This window comes from Atta colombica, unplaced genomic scaffold, assembly GCF_001594045.1.
Source record: "Atta colombica isolate Treedump-2 unplaced genomic scaffold, Acol1.0 scaffold153, whole genome shotgun sequence".
Taxonomy (NCBI): domain Eukaryota; kingdom Metazoa; phylum Arthropoda; class Insecta; order Hymenoptera; family Formicidae; genus Atta; species Atta colombica.
In genome coordinates, this window is record NW_017259243.1 from 524001 (window position 1) to 542345 (window position 18345).

The 18345-nt window shown below is 31.7% G+C and overlaps 5 protein-coding genes across 8 annotated transcripts in view; 2 read left to right on the forward strand and 3 right to left on the reverse strand.

The window, feature by feature from the left end:
• The window catches only part of LOC108685380 (PMS1 protein homolog 1), an 8922-nt gene extending 4027 nt beyond the window's left edge, over window positions 1-4895 (forward strand). The window contains 5 exon segments of the mRNA XM_018190137.1: window positions 2771-2956; window positions 3109-3243; window positions 3443-3645; window positions 4181-4358; window positions 4620-4895. Of these exon segments, the coding sequence (XP_018045626.1) occupies window positions 2771-2956; window positions 3109-3243; window positions 3443-3645; window positions 4181-4358; window positions 4620-4808 (891 nt within the window). The 3' untranslated portion in view covers window positions 4809-4895.
• Window positions 651-1513, reverse strand: LOC108685381. The gene has a single exon (XM_018190138.1). It carries the CDS (start codon window positions 1319-1321, stop codon window positions 875-877), a length of 447 nt encoding a protein of 148 aa, XP_018045627.1. The 5' UTR covers window positions 1322-1513; the 3' UTR covers window positions 651-874.
• A 289-nt stretch (window positions 4896-5184) lies between the features above and the next one.
• On the reverse strand, window positions 5185-9047 carry LOC108685420 (mitochondrial-processing peptidase subunit alpha). The gene is made up of 11 exons (XM_018190198.1): window positions 8785-9047; window positions 8376-8629; window positions 8074-8153; window positions 7640-7825; window positions 7370-7462; window positions 7093-7265; window positions 6698-6809; window positions 6390-6598; window positions 5961-6126; window positions 5733-5865; window positions 5185-5653 (listed from the first exon to the last, which is right to left on the reverse strand). The coding sequence occupies exons 1-11, from the start codon at window positions 8820-8822 to the stop codon at window positions 5475-5477; spliced, it is 1623 nt and encodes a 540-aa protein (XP_018045687.1). The 5' UTR covers window positions 8823-9047; the 3' UTR covers window positions 5185-5474.
• Window positions 9048-10014: 967 nt separating this feature from the next.
• On the forward strand, window positions 10015-14779 carry LOC108685521 (general vesicular transport factor p115). 3 transcript variants are annotated; one of them, XM_018190350.1, is made up of 13 exons: window positions 10015-10262; window positions 10457-10685; window positions 11125-11381; window positions 11480-11681; window positions 11763-11914; window positions 12009-12199; window positions 12298-12470; window positions 12581-13008; window positions 13089-13269; window positions 13373-13554; window positions 13626-14006; window positions 14099-14153; window positions 14645-14779. In XM_018190350.1, exons 1-13 carry the CDS (start codon window positions 10185-10187, stop codon window positions 14761-14763), a joined length of 2628 nt encoding a protein of 875 aa, XP_018045839.1. In that variant the 5' UTR covers window positions 10015-10184; the 3' UTR covers window positions 14764-14779. The 3 variants fall into 3 exon arrangements, with proteins under 3 accessions (XP_018045839.1, XP_018045840.1, XP_018045841.1); XM_018190351.1 differs by having other exon boundaries at window positions 12614-13008; XM_018190352.1 differs by lacking the exon at window positions 14645-14779 and adding an exon at window positions 14545-14622.
• LOC108685522 (NADH-ubiquinone oxidoreductase 75 kDa subunit, mitochondrial) overlaps window positions 14694-18345 on the reverse strand; it is a 5027-nt gene continuing 1375 nt past the window's right edge. Inside the window, exons 3-12 of one of the 2 annotated variants that reach the window (XM_018190353.1) lie at window positions 18125-18232; window positions 17651-18016; window positions 17146-17367; window positions 16888-17023; window positions 16437-16789; window positions 16177-16362; window positions 15922-16111; window positions 15643-15818; window positions 15421-15555; window positions 14694-15343 (exon numbers count right to left, since the gene is read on the reverse strand). In XM_018190353.1, the coding sequence (XP_018045842.1) occupies window positions 15191-15343; window positions 15421-15555; window positions 15643-15818; window positions 15922-16111; window positions 16177-16362; window positions 16437-16789; window positions 16888-17023; window positions 17146-17367; window positions 17651-18016; window positions 18125-18232 (2025 nt within the window). In that variant the 3' untranslated portion in view covers window positions 14694-15190. The remainder of the gene's footprint in view (window positions 15344-15420; window positions 15556-15642; window positions 15819-15921; window positions 16112-16176; window positions 16363-16436; window positions 16790-16887; window positions 17024-17145; window positions 17368-17650; window positions 18017-18124; window positions 18233-18345) is intronic. The other variant, XM_018190354.1, reaches the window with a different exon arrangement.

Genomic DNA, 18345 nt, shown 5'->3' on the forward strand with positions numbered 1-18345 from the left:
TATTATTATTAGCACTATTTCAGATTGATGCTAAGAGAATCGAACTTCTTCTCAAGCAATGGTTAGTAGAACGAGATGATATGTCAGTGATGCATTCTATACATAAATTCGCGAAAAAGGTGTAGACATTCATTATTATTGCAATTTATGTAAGATATTTTTTTTAAGTTATTTAATTAAATAATTTTATAACGTCTTTATGTCATATTTTATATATACAATACGTTTAATATGCAAAACACAATTTTTAATTATTAAACATATTTACATATTTAAACATATTATTAAACATATTTGAAACAAAAGTACAATTTGTATAATTCTACAACTGTATACACAACAGATAATAAAATGTATGTACAAATAATGAATAAAGTAAAAATTTCAAAAATAAGCTGTAACAAATGTATGGTTTTTAAGAATTAATTCCTATTGTTTAGTACATTAATTACATACCTTGATTAAAAAATTCCCGGAATTCATTCAGAAAATTCAAAATACAAGTTTTATTCATCAAAAGTAATATTGTCCCCTTCAAAGTACTCCCTATCTGCAACGCACTTATGCCAGCGCTTGATCCAGCTCTCGAAACATTTCTGGAACTCTATTGTCGGTATAGCCATCAGAGCCGTCTTCGATTTTTCCATTATCTCCTTTCGGCTGTTAAAACGCGTTCCCCGTAATGATTTTTTGATCGAACAGAAAAAAATTGCAGGGAGCCATATCAGGTGAATTCGATGGCTGTTGGATGGTATTCGTTTCGTTCTTGGTCAAAAATTCACGGATAATGATGGCACTGTGCGACGGTGTGTTATCCACGAGTTGTTTGCCCACAAATCCTTTCTTTTTTGGCGAACTGCTTCACGCAAATGTCTCATAATGCCCAAATAATACTCCTTATTAACTGTCTGACCTTCTGACAAAAATTCGTGATGTACAATACTGTTGTAATCCATGAAAACTGTGAGCATCGCTTTCTTTTTCGACTGAAAACGACATGGTTTTTTTGGTCTTGGCTCATTTGAGCTTTCCATTCACTCGCCTGATGTCTGGATTGCATGTCGTACTCATAAACCCACGTCTCATCTCCAGTAATGATGCGTTTGATGAATGTTGGATTGGATTCAGCCTTGGAAATCATGTCTTTGGCGAAGACAATGCGGTCCCTTTTTTGCATGAAATTCAGTTCCATCGAGACCAACTTTGCAGCAACACGGCGCAAACCCAAACCATTAACTACAATGTCCTGAATGGATCCATAAGCAATGTTTAAGTCCTCTGCCAACTCTCTGATAGTTAATTTGCGGTTATTGATCAACATTTCTCTCACTTTATTGATGTTTTCATCGGTTTTCGATGTCGACAGCCTGCCACTGCGTTCGTCATCCTCGACGGACCACTTTTGAAGCGTTCATGCCACTCATAAACAGCTGTTTTCTTTAGAGTATCACTGCCGAAACAGTTTCCCAACATTTTCAAAGTTTCACACCATTGAATCCATTTTTAACGCAAAATTAAATACAAACTCATTGTTGCAAATTCAACTCCATTTTTAAAACTGTAAAAAATCGAAAATACGTGCAGAGATAGATGTACTCAAGACGGCGTAACTTTTACAAAAGCTATGGTGATAAAATTTGGTGGGAATGTCAATGATAGATGTGGCAACCTAACCAAAAAAACAGAACTCAAATCAGCTGACTCAGAGCATTACCTAGTGGTAATTCCGGGAACTTTTTGATCAAGATGGTATTTATGTAGCAAATATTATAGAAATAATTTCAACTTTTTTAATTGCTAGAAGCAATATTTTAAGTTTTCAGTTACTGATTGAATGATTACATATATGATGTGATTTTATGAATTTTTAATTTAAGGCGCCAATTTTACTCATCACTTTGTTACTGCTGACCTCCGTTGACTCCGATTGTCGCTAATATCGCTGTATTGAATTGAGGGAGTGTCGGAGTTGTCCGATCATACGCCATTTTGTTATATTTTCCTTGATCTTCCTTGCTCTGCTCCATTCTTTCCTTTCTGCCTTCGTTATCGTACGGATTGTTTCGGGGATTAGATTTTTCATATAATTTTAACATAATGGTAAGTTACTTCTTCTCAATATAACGTTTATTTGATAAAATAAACTGTAATATACACAAATAATTAATTGAAAATTAACGAGAAAGCGAGATGCTTATTTTTCGGAAAGATTCACTTGCTGCATAGTTAAAACGGTTAGAATAAACGTCTATCGAAAAATCTGCACATGTTTTTTATATATGTAGAGTTAATACTACCTAAAAATATGATCTTAAATATTCATATTTAAAGATAATATTTTCATATTTTTTGTGAATTTTTCTTTTGTTATATGATACAGATTATATTTTCACACATAATTGGAAACTTTTTTTATCTGAACTTGGAGCATTATCGATCTTCTTTTTCTCTCCATGAAAAAAAAAAAGAAAAGAGATGAAATGCAAGAAGTTCAGTTATAAAGAACCTAAAAAGGCCTAAAATTAATTACGAACATAATATTGAATTTTATTTTAATTTAATTACACTGCAAATATGTGCTTATTAAAGAGAGATAAATAGTGTGAATATTAAACACACATAAATTTTCTATGATGAAATCTTCAGCTCACTTTGATACAGAAATGAAAAGAAAACCTTTTTACCCTGTTGACTTATTCTGAATACAGTAGAAAAGCAATTTGAAACATTTGATCTTCATTCTTGTTTTAACAGTTACATGATCTTTTAGGGTTTTGTCAAAGTAGTTAAGAATAAGCAGTACTTCAAACGATACCAAGTTAAATTCAAGAGGCGTCGTGAAGGAAAGACTGATTATTATGCTCGTAAGCGGCTGACTATTCAGGACAAGAACAAGTACAATACACCTAAGTATAGGTTGATTGTACGTTTGTCCAACAAGGATATTACATGTCAGGTAATTTGAAATAATATACTTAAATTCAATTATAATTGAACAAAGGCTCGATTGGTTGAAAATAACATTTTACAGTTATAATTTTTATGTGATATAATTAAACTTATGTAAAGATAATTGTAATTAATGATTAATGACATATATTACACAAGGTTGCCTACTCAAGAATTGAAGGAGATAGGATTGTATGTGCTGCTTACAGCCATGAACTTCCTAAATATGGAGTTAAAGTTGGTCTTACCAATTATGCATCTGCTTATTGCACCGGTTTGCTCCTGGCTAGGAGAGTAAGTAATCTTTTTTTTCTTTTTCCTTTGTTTTTTTTTATACATTACTAACATGATGATCTACTCAGCTCGCTTTGATGTTTCTATGAAGAAAACACGATGTGTTCCCTGTTGTATATCCTGATTAGCAAAAACTAGCAAATATGTTTGTATAAAATAATATCAACAATTTTCTAATCAAACATGAAACTTTTTTTAGCTTCTTAAGAAGCTGGGATTAGACTCCTTATACGTGGGTACCACAGAAGTGACTGGCGATGAGTACAATGTCGAGGAATTGGACGATGGCCCAGGTGCATTTAGATGTTACCTGGACACCGGATTAATGCGTACCACGACGGGCGCCCGAGTTTTCGGTGCTATGAAAGGTGCGGTTGATGGTGGTCTCAATATCCCTCATAGGTAAAAAATTTTTAGTACTCTTGCTATTTTTTAAGTATGTATTTGTAAGTATGCAATATTTGAAATTATTTTAGTTTGCTTTGATATTTTTATAAAGAGAACATGATTGTTCCTTGTTATATATCCCATAGCAAAAACCACCCAATAACAAATATTTGTATAAAATAATATCGATTGTTGTAATGAAACAGGAAATTTTTTGAATAATTTTTTAAGAAGTTAAGATTATTTATATATTTTAATATTTATTTTAATAATTTTTATAATTTAAACTTCAAACTTATTCTTATAAATAAAATCAAATAAAACAATTATATAATGTCAAATCAATTCTGTACAATTTGATAACATATGTAAACTAACATGTAAACACATGTTAGTTTATGTGTATCATTTAAGTTTTGAAATTTATTGTCTTTTTTTGTGTTTGATACAATGATTGCTGTAAAATTGCAAAATAAGATTAGTATTTTAATATGATTTTTCAAAAATATGTAATTTATTTCAGTTGAATAACTTATGTTTTGTTTTATAGTACCAAGAGATTCCCTGGCTATGATGGCGAATCAAAAACATTCAATGCAGATGTGCATCGACAACACATATTCGCTCAACATGTTGCAAACTATATGAGAACTTTAGAAGAGGAGGATGATGAAGCTTTCAAGAGACAGTTTTCACAATATATTAAGAATGGCATCTCCGCGAATGATGTAAGTAATGCATTGCAATAGTGAATATATCTATAACTTTAATTCACACGTTTATAACTTTAATACATACGTCCAATTAAAAATTGCTGTTTAGATTATTCAAGTCTATGTAGCGTCGCGATTGGACAATAGTAATTTTCATTGGTTGTTAAATGATAAATGCATATTTAAATGTGTTTATTAAAATAAACCTGTGTTACATATATACATGCTATTATATGAATATACTTGAGATAATATAAAAAAATTTTTTTTTAATAGATCGAGAATATATACAAGAAAGCCCACGAAGCCATCAGAGCTAACCCTGAACACACGAAAGTCACCAGGGAGAAACCAGTTATCAAGAAGAGATGGAATCGCGCGAAATTGTCACTGTCCGAGAGGAAAAATCGCGTTGCCCAAAAGAAAGCTTCTTTCCTCAAAACCTTGGAGGAAGCAGAGGTGTAATCATTTGTTCAGGATCGTCTTTTCAATGTGTACACAAATTTATGTGTATTAATCAATCAAGAATAAAAGAAACTATACAAAAAAAAAATTGATGAATCTGTTAATTATAATTACGCGTATATAATTTATACAAATAACATTTATTTGTAATAATTTACCAAAATACAAGTTGACTTCTAATCAGAAATTTGGTAAGCTTTAATTTTGTAGTATATCAAAACTTCAATTATTTTAACACCCATCTGCGATTTCGCCACATAAGATCCATTATTGAACATAACGTCATAATTAGCGCGAAATTATTCTTGTATCTTGCATTATGCTTCTGGTTAATGGCATAGTCTACTTTCTCTCATGCTGTTGAATGACAAACGAATTATTTTGTATGTCTAATTTATTAATTTTGTTTATTTTCATACAAAATCTATGTAATATACATAAGGAACATTTTTTGCATATTATATATTATTTAAAATCTTCGATAATACTATTTTTTAATACACAATTTTAATAATATCATAATAAAATTCAGTTATTTTGGTAATTCCGTATTATATTTTCAACTTAATTTAAAATTGAATGTTCGGTGTCTTCTTATTAATATACAACTGGATATGGATAAGTGACATTTATTTAAGATGAGAAGACTGGAATATCTTATGCATTTTAACGAAAAAGTGATAATCTGCTACGAGAACCAGGTAACCGACCTTGCGCGTCAAGTAAGCCGTTTTGAATATCCGCCATGGAAGGTATAGCCTTTACTTCGCCGCGTGCTGCTAAGCAAGGTGCTGATTTCAATAAACGTCGCGCTACTCTGTTGATGTCATCCTTAGATATTCCATCTGCAAGCATTATATTTTTTTGTGAATATTAAGAACAGGAATTTTGTCATTAAATTGTAATGAACTTTACAAAACTTACCAATAGTTTGTATGAAGTATTCTGGCCGTTTCCTAGTACCAGTCGCTAGGACTTGTCTACCAATGTCTTCAAATACAACGGGCCGTTGTTCTAGATTCATCAGTAGCATCGATTGCAATTGTTTCTTGGCTCTCTACACAAAAGATAAAATTCCAAAATGTAATCAATATATGTATAAAATACGATTAATATTAATAAATGATTCAGAAATGTGAATCAATATCATACTGCTAATTCGCTATCAGAGACTCCGCTTGTCATGGTGACCATCTCGTGTACAATTACTTCCACCATATCCTTTACATGAGACGGTGTACATGAAGCATGAATACAAAATAGACCAGTGTCTGCATAAGCATGATTGTATGCAGTTGCACTGTATAACCAATGATACCTATAATATAATTTTAATATAATTTTCTAGATGTAGTGTTCTCAATTAAAAATTTCAAAAAGTGCAAGTATGATAAATCTGTATTATTTGTATAATCTATTACCTGTATGAATATAAATTATAAATTTACTCTTTTTTCATAACATTTTAATTACTAGTTAATAGAAAAAGATATAAAGATATTGAGTTGAAAAGATATAATTGTTTTATATTATATAAAAACCTCTTTCTTTATAAAACATAAATAATAATATAAATCTTACCTATTCAACACATTGGTGTACAAACGCGTATACATGCCCTTTCCAGGACCACCAGCACTAAAACTGCCACCGCCTCCCATCATCATATTTAGTACACACATAGCAACAAAATCTGGATCTTGATGAGAACAGCCTTCTAAACCTATTACAACATGTGATAATTCAGGCAAGCCACTGGGTCCAGCGTAAATTGGCACATTACATTCCTCCTATTAAAGACAACACACACCGATTATTTATCTTCTTCAATTCTGCAACAAAAATAAAATTATTTTAATATATTTTATATGTAGTATGAGTGATCATACCAAGACATATCCTCCAGTATATTGTGCAATGGACATATCGACAGAATTTGCATTACTTGAGAAAATAAGATCAGGTTGTTCTTCCCAGATAGGTTTTTGATCTACAAAATATCTAAATCAAAAATAATAATATTATTATTATTAATAAGCAAAAAATTTCAAAAAATGTTTATAACACTATATCAATATATCGCGGATAACAATATAAGATAACAATAACATATTACATAAAAATAATAGTAAAATCTTACACTAAAAAACTACCTTATAAAATATTTATAAATTATTTATTTATATATTTTTAAATAAATTTATTTTTAAATTTATAAGCATTGAATTACTTAAATTACTTAATTAAATAAATTTGTCATCTATAGAAAATTTATGGCTATTACTTAGTAACGGCGTGGACCAGGTCATCATGTTCAATACCAACTCCAGCAACTACCATTCTATTTGGTACATAATGATGCTTGAGATACGTATGTAAAGTTTTCCTATTAATTTTTTCAATATTCTTTTCTGGACAGATCTTGGGTAAACCTAATGTGTTTTGCTTATACGCAGCCTATCAATATAATACATAATTACATCCTTTTTTCCTTTACAATAAGAAAATACACTTATAATTCCACTAAGATGTATTTAAAAAAACTATTACTTTAAACTCACAGAATGAATCATATCCATTAATATAGGTTCTTGTTCTGGTCTGGTGTGTAAAGATTCTAATTCAAAATGTACTGTTTGTTTAGCTATTTGTACCTGGAAATTTATTTTCATATAAATACACACACACACACACACACACACACACACACACACACACCGCGCGCGCGTATAAGACACAAATGTTTCAAAGTTTGTTATTAATGATATATAATTTAATTACATAACATGATACAATATTTTTTTTTGTAGAATATTATACATTATACTTACTTCTTCCTCTGTAATTTGAGGTCTTAAGACAATATCACTCAAAACTTGAGTTACTATATCTAATCCATGACGTTCTGCTGATGCTGCATAGACAAATGTGTCGCGAGATGCTTGACAATCACATATACCACCATGCTTTTCTAGTGCCAGCATTATCTTATCCTTGCTGTCAAAGCTATTTGTAGACTGTAACAATTAACACAATATAATTTTGTATATATTTGTGACTTATACAAATTAAGAAAGATTATAAATAATATTATGATATAATATAGAATATCTATTAATAAGATGTAAATTGTTGAAACAAATGTGTGTGTGTGTGTGTGTGTGTGTGTGTGTATGTGTGTGTGTGTGTGTGTGTGTGTAGAGATCAATAATCTTTAATACTTATTATATGCTACGATATGAATAATGTGATGAAAGAATCTTACACCAAATGCTAACTTTTCAAGAAAGTGCGAGATGCCATTGGGATATGCCACTTCATATCGTGGACCCGAATCAATAAGGACTGAAAATTAAAATAATATAATAATCTGTTTATCCATACATATAAATCTAACAAGTATTAGTATTTTTGACTTTAACAGATTTGCACTAATCTAGGATTAATGTTCTATTAATAGTTGACACATACTCTATCAATAGAGCATATTACATCATTAATACAATTCAAATTAGTGCAATTCCATTACAGTTCGAAAACGCTATATCCAAATTATACTCAACTTACCACCTATAGTACAAAATTGTCCAAATCGATTTTCAGATGCAACTTTCAAACCATTTGGTAAAACAGTGATGTGTGTTATTTGATGCTCCTCTTTCGCAGTCGAATAAACGGCTTTCGGTAAATTCGGGATGGATTCTGTTAATGGTGGAAATGATGTAACGGTTTTCTTATGATTTTCCTTTAAATCAAGAGGTATTCTTTGGGAAGAGAAGTTACATCTTTGCCAGGTATTGAGATATTTTGAGCGAGTTGAGCTGAAAAATAAGAAGTAAAAATATATATAATGAATTTTCTGTGGAATGTAAATGTATTCCATTCGTATTTTTTTTTTTTTTTTATTAGAAGGATAAGATCAAGTTTGTACAAATCTAATTTCGCGAATAATTCGAGGTCACGTTATTATGGTTACCTTTTTTTAAGCGAAACGATTAAAGGCCTTTGCAACATTCTCGAGAGTATTTTGTCAATTTGGAGAAATATGTAACATACAAACGTAATTCTAACCGCCAAAAGTTACAGAATATTATAGATATACTTGGGACACAATACAGCTGTATTTGCAGAAAGAAAAAAATGACAGCGAATCTTGATAGAATCTTTCACGTTCTCTCATACAACGGATTTACAAGCGAGAATACCTAAGCACATTTGGCAATACATCTCGTTAATATATATAGATAAAATTTCAGCTTTATGAAATAATAGGTTAGATTTTCTTGATTTGTTCTTTTGATAAATATAAGTGTGTTCGGAAAAACGCTATTAACACTATTATGTCATTCTATTCTTGACCAATCGCAGTTTGCTGTTCAGCAGAATTAACCAATCATAGTTGATATTTAGGATCATTTCGACTAATTAATTTTGAGCGACGTTATCGATGGTTAGTCTATTGAAATTGGCCAATCGCAGAATAACAAATGCAATTTTGGATTATTAGCTGGATTAGAATCTTGCCACTTATCATCTTGCGATGCTGATAATAATGCCAATCGGCAATTGAAATTGACCAATCACACTGTTATTTCGCTTGATGACAGATATGATTCCAATAAATTAAATCCAATAAATTAATCCATTGGAATACTTCTATAGCATTTTTCACTGAGAAAATTAGTGCAATACTGTGCACATTGAGTGCAATTGAATGCAAATCAATTTATATACCATATGACGCATGAGACGTGGAATATTTAGTCGGTGTCAATCGAGCAGAAGTAATTATCGTATCTTCTAAAGACATATCAGCCAATGTTTGTTTATCATCAGTAGTCCTGAAATAAACACAGTATTCTTTCTTTTAAGAATTATGGAACATATAAACAATATATAATATTGTCAGTGTTAATAAATAATTTAAACCTTTTAATCCTTTTAATTACATTTCCTTTATTGTCACGATAACTTTAAAAGAATTAAATTATTTATAACACTAAAATTTATAGCACTAAATCAATTTCTACCTACAACACTTACTCCATCTGTTCAACATGTTCAATGACTGCGTTCAGCGAACTCAACAGTTGAATGAGCGCTCGCTGTTATTGGTGTATTCTTTCAAATCATCCAATCAACATTTTAGATCTGGAAGAATACATCAATAGCAACGAGCGTTCACTCAACTGTTAAATCCGCTGAACGCAACCAATGTTTTAACTCTATTCACTTTCATGGCGCTTCAAGCCTCAAGGTTTTTGAGGGGAAGCGCGTAAGCGGTATCGGGGCATCTCTTGGATTTAAAATGTCGACGTGTGACGTGTAATTTACATTGACAAATAGTGGAAAGTTCGTCGAGAGGAAAAGAAAGAAATGGAATATTTTAAAAGCAGTCTGAAATCCGTCTTAGGAACCGCACCCGCTGGTACACAGTCAACGGGCGCCGATACAGTGAGTGGAATCAACAAATATTATATGTTTCACACACTGAAATTTACTTCCCTACGTTTTGAATAAACGCTGTGCATTTCTGTATGATTACGTTGCTGCTAATTATCAATAAAGTTTTCTGTCGGTAAACTAAATTGTAAATAGCTTGTAATGCGAAACTGTTGTTCTTATAATATTTGTATGTTTCGATATAGGTGGAGAGACTAGTAGACAGGTTGCAATCTTCTAGTCTACTTGATGACAGAAGAGATGCTTGCCGTGCGCTCAAGGCAATGTCTCGCACGTTCCGTGTGGAAGTGGGAGCTCAAGGAATGGATGCATTGAGGCAAGTACTGGAGATGGACAGAACGGATTGTGAGATAATCGGCTTGGCCTTGGATACTCTTTGCAATATAACAAATCCTGAAATGTTTGATGAGGAGGGTAAGATTAAACAACTATTCTTGTTGCATTAGACTGCACTAAAACTTTCTAGCTTGTTTTTATCAAATGTATAGTCTAATATACATATCATTTAAGACTTCTTTAATATTGTTATTTAAATATACTCGAATTAATAATTTTCTATTAAATTATCTTAATTTCATTGGTATGTTTAATATTAAGATGATACAATATACATCAAGATCATCACTTAAATATATGTATTGTGCATATGTTAATATGCATTGCTGAAATTAAGATAATTTAATAGAAAGTTGCTAGTTGGTACATTAAATGAATGGTATAAACTAAGATTATATTTATTTCTTTATCTTATTTTATCTTATTTTAAATATAACAAGCATATATTCAGTCATAGAGAACAGTTTGAGTTTATTTTTACATCAATTTTATATCTAATCTCTTTGTATTATTTTAGTGGATAAACATGGTCCCAAGAATAAGATAGGGGAACAATTTACAGAAATATTTATCAAGCATTCAGATAGCGTTGGTTTGGTGCTGGCATTTCTTGAAGAGTTTGACTTTCGTGTCAGGTGGCCGGCGCTGAAGTTACTGACGCATTTATTGGCAAACAGATCTAAAGATATTCAGGAAATAATCTTGGTCAGTCCTATGGGTGTCTCTAAATTGATGGATTTGCTGAGTGATAGTAGAGAAGTTATACGCAATGATGTAAGCTAAATTTATCAATAAGAAATATAATGATCTTGAGGAATATAATGAGAATGCTTTATTATATACATTATATTTATAATACATTATTTATATAGGTCTTATTGCTGCTCATCCAATTAACAAAAGGAAATGCTAACATACAAAAAATAGTTGCGTTTGAAAATGCATTTGATCGCATATTTGACGTCATCGAGCAAGAGGGTAATGCAGATGGTGGTATTGTTGTGGAAGATTGCCTTCTGTTAATGTTAAATCTTCTCAGAGGAAACGTTAGTAATCAAAACTTCTTTAAAGAAGGTAATATACTTACAGTTAGATCTTTTCGATAATTTTTATAATCTCACTGTTTTATAATAATTTTTGTGTTGCATTATGCAGGTAGTTACATTCAGAAATTAACACCAATGTTTCAAATTCCCAATGAAATGGAGGATAATAATTTTGGTGGATGGAGTCCCCAGAAAGTTTCTAATGTTCATTGCATGGTGCAAGTTGTACGAGCACTAGTAGCACCGAGTGCTCCTGCTCAGGTAAAAAATAATATTGTGGCGCTATATAAAATTTTCAATTTTCAATGTCTGTATATTATCTTTAATTAATAACTAAACAATTATATATATGAAGGCAGTCGCAGCTTGTCAACGAACTATGAGAGCGTGCGGATTATTGCAAGCTTTGTGCGATATATTAATGGCTAGCGGCGTACCAGCGGATGTATTAACAGAGACCATTAACACTGTAGCAGAAGTAATAAGAGGGAATGCTAGTAATCAAGAATTTTTAGCGGGTGTTATGGCACCGAGCACTCCTCCAAGGTATATCTTAGATACATGTTAATTTCATCCATTTTCTATCGCATACATATTTTTCAGAATAATAAAAGACTTACAAATTACATATAAGTATATTATAGGCCGGCTATTGTTGTCTTACTAATGTCCATGGTAAATGAAAAACAACCATTTGTTTTGCGATGTTCAGTATTATATTGCTTTCAATGCTTCCTGTACAAGAATGAAGTAGGACAGACGCAATTAGTCCAGACTTTATTACCACAAGGTAACGAGGCACCATCACTAACTACAGGTTCGTAATCTCTTTTATAAATGTATAATGTAAAAAATGCTTCCAATTCTAGATAAACGTTTTTGACTAAACTGAAATAACATCACTATTTCTCATATATCTATTATTAGGACAGTTATTGTGTGGCGGATTATTCTCTATAGATTCTTTGTCAAATTGGTTCTCCGCTGTGGCGTTATCTCACGCTCTGATTGAGAACATAAGTCAAAAGGAACAACTTTTAAGAGTACTTCTTGCAACCAATATTGGAAAACCACCAGTGACGCTTATGCAACAGTGCGTTATGTTATTACAGCAGGGTAATAAAACGCAGTGTAAATTGGGCTTGTTGATTCTGCTTTGTCGATGGACCTCGTACTGTCCACTTGCTGTAAAATCATTCCTGGCTATCGATTCCTCAGTAGCATATTTAACAGCTCTTTTGTCATCACAAGAGAATAACGATGATTTACAAGAGATCTTACTGCAGAGTATGTGCGCCTTGCTTATCGGTATTTGCGTACATTTCAATGATGACAGCGTTTCTACTTACACAAAAGTAAATATTACTGATATTTGTACAAATCCGATATATAAAGTGAATAATGTGCAACTAAAACTTATCTATATTATTTACAGGAAAAAGTGTGCAATTTAATAGAGAATAGAATAGGTTGGGAAAAATTTCAAGATGCAATCGGTGGTATTGCTAGACACGAGATATATTCCCGAACACTAAAACATCCACAACCTTCAGCTAAGAATCCGTCGGAACTTTTATTGGATCACGAATTTTGCAGGTTGTTAAAAAGTTTGGAAGGTACTTAGATACATCAAACATTCAATTTTTTATAATTGTAAAGAAAATTAATATTGTCAAATTTTTTAAACACAAATAAAATTTTTCATTTTTTTTTGTTTAGGTATTATAATAAAATCGGTGATAGATGCTAATAATGAGAACAAGAATCAATTATCTGTAATGAATTTACCTGATAATACATTAATTTCACAATACAAAGATCTTATTAGAGAGCAGGATATACAAATTCAAAGGCTAAATCAAGCTAATGATTTTCTTACAAAAGAAAAACAAGAATTTGAGGTAGGAACTTTCTTTTTAAAAAAATACAAATTTATAGAATATATTAAAAACATTTTTTAACATTTTTGTAGGCACAAGTACAAGAACTTCGTTCAACCGTTAGTCATCTACGAGATCAAAATTTGGTTCTTCGAGCTGCACAAGCTAATATAGGAGATGGAAAAGAAACAAGCGCTTCTAGTAATAATCTGGATTTGGAAAAGGAATTGCAAATGTATAAAACAATGATTGCAGATTTAGAAAATCGTTTAGCGGAATATACGCACATAATGCAACAACATAATGAAAAAGACAAAGAAAACAAGGAATCAGATTTGGAATCTCAATTGAAATTGAAGATTGATGAGCTTGAAAAATTGAAGAAAGATCAAGAAGCTCTTTTAGAACTCTTAACAGATCAAGATAGTAAAATTACACTGTATAAAGAAAGATTAATTGAATTAGGGGATAAGGTATGTTCTATATGAAGCTATTCTTTATATAATAAACATTCTTTATATAAACTTTATATGATAAACAAAATAAATATCTTCTCTCTCTTTAGATTGAATCCGATGAAAGTTCGGGTGAACTTGATACAGATGATCAACCAGAATCAAGTAATTAAGACACTTTAATTGACGTTCTTTCAAATAAATAAATAAATTAATAACAGAATTCTTTTATTTGTAAGCCTTTTTTTTCATATTTTGTAAGATTTCACTTAATGTGTAAATAAACAAAATATATATACAGATGTGTATATATATTTGCACATTTGCAAATGTATATTTGAATACTTGCAAATGTGTATACAAGTACATACACATAATTGTATAATAATTGGATGTTCAGTTTCTAGAAACTGAAATGTATAAATTCAATTTAATGAATAGATATTTTAAGTAAATTGGACTATAATTTCATTCTGATTCTATGTAATAACTATGTTTTAATATATATTCTAATGAAACGGAAAATTTGTAAAAATGTAATTAATTGTAAAAACAGATTACATTTGAACTTGAAGAAATTGATGCCAACCATTCCTACATATTATCACGCCCGCCGCACCGTTCTCATGCTCACACGTACACGCACGCACTTGCAGGGACACGCGGAGAGAAATGTGACGCACAGAAAGAAGAATATACTCGTTATAAAAGAACTCACTTTATTCAAGAAGGAAGCGCACATCCATACAGAAAATCTTTATCCGTCAAAATCTAAATCGAATTCTCTTTTGTTGACAAGACACGCTTCGCGGCTATCTTCTTAAGGTAACGTGACATCGCTCGAGCCGAAAGGTGTTTTTCGCGGGCGTAACAATATATTAAACATAATTTGATGTTCAGTGCAATTTTATGATGTTTATAAAGAGTTATCCAAAAGAAATATATTTTTATTATATTTATTTTAAATAACTTATTCTAACTACGAATGTACAATTAATAGGACTGATAGGGACAATATTTGTAAATTCCCATTTTCAATAATTTAATATACAGTATAATAGAACTCTATAGATACATCTTAATGCTTTTTATGTGTATCTGGAATTCTTTTGTCATTGGCTGTGGGATCTTGTAATATCTAGCCAATAATATCAAATCACTAGCAGATGAGAATTTTATCCAATGCAATATCAGATACAGATTTATACTGCACTTTGTCGTTGTTTCATGACTGCTTGAACGCACTTTGCCATAGTTAAAGACGCTCGTGACACTACATCAGTCATGAAGAACTGATCCAACGTCTTATGTTTGATGTCCACAGGCTCTGATGAAAATGATCCTCCAGACTGATGCTACATATACATAACAAACAATATATAAAAATAATATTATTTTGAGTTTAAAATATTTATAATCACAAGATACAAACCTTAGCTATTTCTAAAGCTTGCTTAAAGAAATTAGCTGGCTCAACATTGCCATATCTGATCAGATGAGGCGCAACCTCTTCAAGTCTGGATCTTACGTCATTCAGATTATCATAGGGCAAAGTAATTCCAGCCAGCTACAAATTTAACAAAAACATATTTCGTATCTTGACTTAATTACTTAACAGACAATGCAAGATATTTTGCTATAAAAATTTATTTACTTCAGAAAGAGCGCGAATAATTTTCCAATCTGGTCGTGCTAAGCCAGGCGGCGTAATTGCTGCGCACGTTTGTTGGGGGCGACCTTCTGTATTAACGTAACTTGCGACTTTTTCAGTATATGCTGCTCCAGCTAGTATAACATCCGCAATGGCTGCTCCAGCATCACCATGACTTCCTAGAATCATAAATGGTATTCAATCATGAATCATTCGTAATTTGATATTAGAATATAAATACAATTAACTTTATATATATCTTTAGGATTGTGGTATACATACCTATATAAATGATAAATGTGTTTGGAAAATCTTCCTTCTTAATATTTGCGTCATCAGCGCCTAAAAGAAACAAAATTTTTGGTTGTTGTTCCTTAATTTCTTTTACAGTCGAACCATAACCGATATCTAAGGCGGCGACTTGAGATGCGTTTGTATGCAGTATATTCAAAATCTTCCAATCCTGAGGAGCCTAAGGCAAAATATAATTAATATAATTTTTATAAGATTATACAAAAAAAGTCAATAGTGGCTCACTTTTGAGTTATCTCCTAAAGCCTTCGCTAATGCTTGCGTTTCATAGAGAATTTTAGCTCCATCCTGTCGAGTTAGCTGATCAGCGCCCAAGATAACGAGTGGTTTTTTAGCTTCTTTCAGAGTTGCACAGAAAGGATGCGAACCGTTTTGTAATTTTGTTATTATATCAAAAGATTCTCCTAAATGCTATATAAAAATAATTATATTTTATAAAACATTCTACATATTGTTTCCCTAAAATAAATAAAAATTGACAATACCTCATGTTCATATGTCAGATCTACATCCGGGCCAATGAGGGCAATTGTTTGTTCACCATGTAGATAGCCCTTCCTAAGACGTGTGTTTATTAGTGGTGCTTCATATCTTGGATTTGTACCGATTAGTATTACAATATCTGCGTCTTCAACTGCAGCAATAGTATTGTTCAGAAGATAGCTACTTCTGAGATCGATACCCGAACCGTCTTTTGGGAAACATTGTTCCGTGGCTAATCCCTCGCTGCCCAATTTGTTCACTAAATCTTTCATAGCAATAAGGGCTTCCGCGTCTGCCAATTTCCCAGCAATTGCGGCGCATTTATCCACTGGTATATTCGCTAGAGGTCTAGCAGCTAATCAATATAAAGAACTGAATGTTACTGACCGATCTTATTATATATGAAACATGGATGGATCTGTTAAGTGCACAATAAATACTAATCAATCCTACCAGCAACAAGTGCATCTTCCCAATCCACAGCTTCCAATTTTCCGTTGATCTTCATCATTGGAGTAATAAGTCTTTGCCTTTTAAGTCCATCATACGAGAAACGAGCTTTGTCCGAGAGCCATTCCTCGTTTACCTCCTAGAAAAATTATCATCATTAATTATTATTATAGTAACATAATTAAACATCTTTTATGTTCTTTATTGTAAATATACACACACACGCACGCACGCACGCACACATATATTAAAGGTGTTTACCTCATTTACTCTTGGTAGTATTCTTAGAACCTCTCCAGTTCTGTGAGAGATAACTATATTGCTACCAACAGCATCGTGAACATCAATACTGTCAGTACGACGTGTCTCCCAGGGACGAGCAACAAACGCATATGGCTTACTAGTTAGTGCACCCACTGGACAGAGATCGATGATATTGCCAGACAATTCTGATAAGAACATTTTCTCAACATATGTTCCCACCTTTAAAATTATTACATAATTGTCATACAATTTTTAAGAACGTTATTTAAATAATAAATAGTTAAATATAATGTTATATCGTGTCATGTCTTAACGCCGAGACACTACCGTATCTCCAGATATAAATTGATATATGTATATATTTCAAGAATCTGAAATTCTCGCTACAATCTTATAACAAGAATTACAAAAACAATTTAGCTTTTTTTTTTAAGTAATATATATTTGCAATAAACGAATGGTTATATTTGAAATATATATTAATATAAAATATTCAATTTACCTGCATATCATTGCCACGGCCTGTAGTTCCTAAGTCGTCAATACCAGCTACTTCCGAAGCGAATCGGATACACCTTGTGCAATGTATACAGCGTGTCATAACTGTCTTGATTAATGGCCCCATGTCCTTATCCTCTACTGCTCTTTTCCCAGAGAAATTAATATCAACGAACCTACTCCTGTCAGTTCCGAAAGCCATACTTTGATCTTGTAAATCACACTCGCCCCCCTGATCACAGATTGGACAGTCCAGCGGATGATTAACCAACAGAAATTCCATAACACCTTCGCGAGCTTTCCGTGTGAGGTCAGAATTGGTTTTCACTCTCCAACCTTTCATTACTGGCATAGCGCATGCAGCAACTGGCTGTAAGATTGATTTAAGACAAGTATCATCAATTAATTATTGACTCATTTTATCCTTTTAGCTATTCTATTGTTACAATAGAATAGCAAAATATCTAATAGCTGTTACCTTAACTTGCTTCTCTATTTCAACAAGACACATCCTGCAATTTCCAGCTACAGCAAGACGTTCATGATAACAGAATCTTGGTATTTCAACTCCCACCTTGGCAGCAGCCTAAAAGAAACATTTTTTCACATGAATGTGAATTTATTATCATTATTATCTACTTTTATTATTAAGTGCAATGTACAATTTGTATATAAATATTAAAATAATATTTATATAAT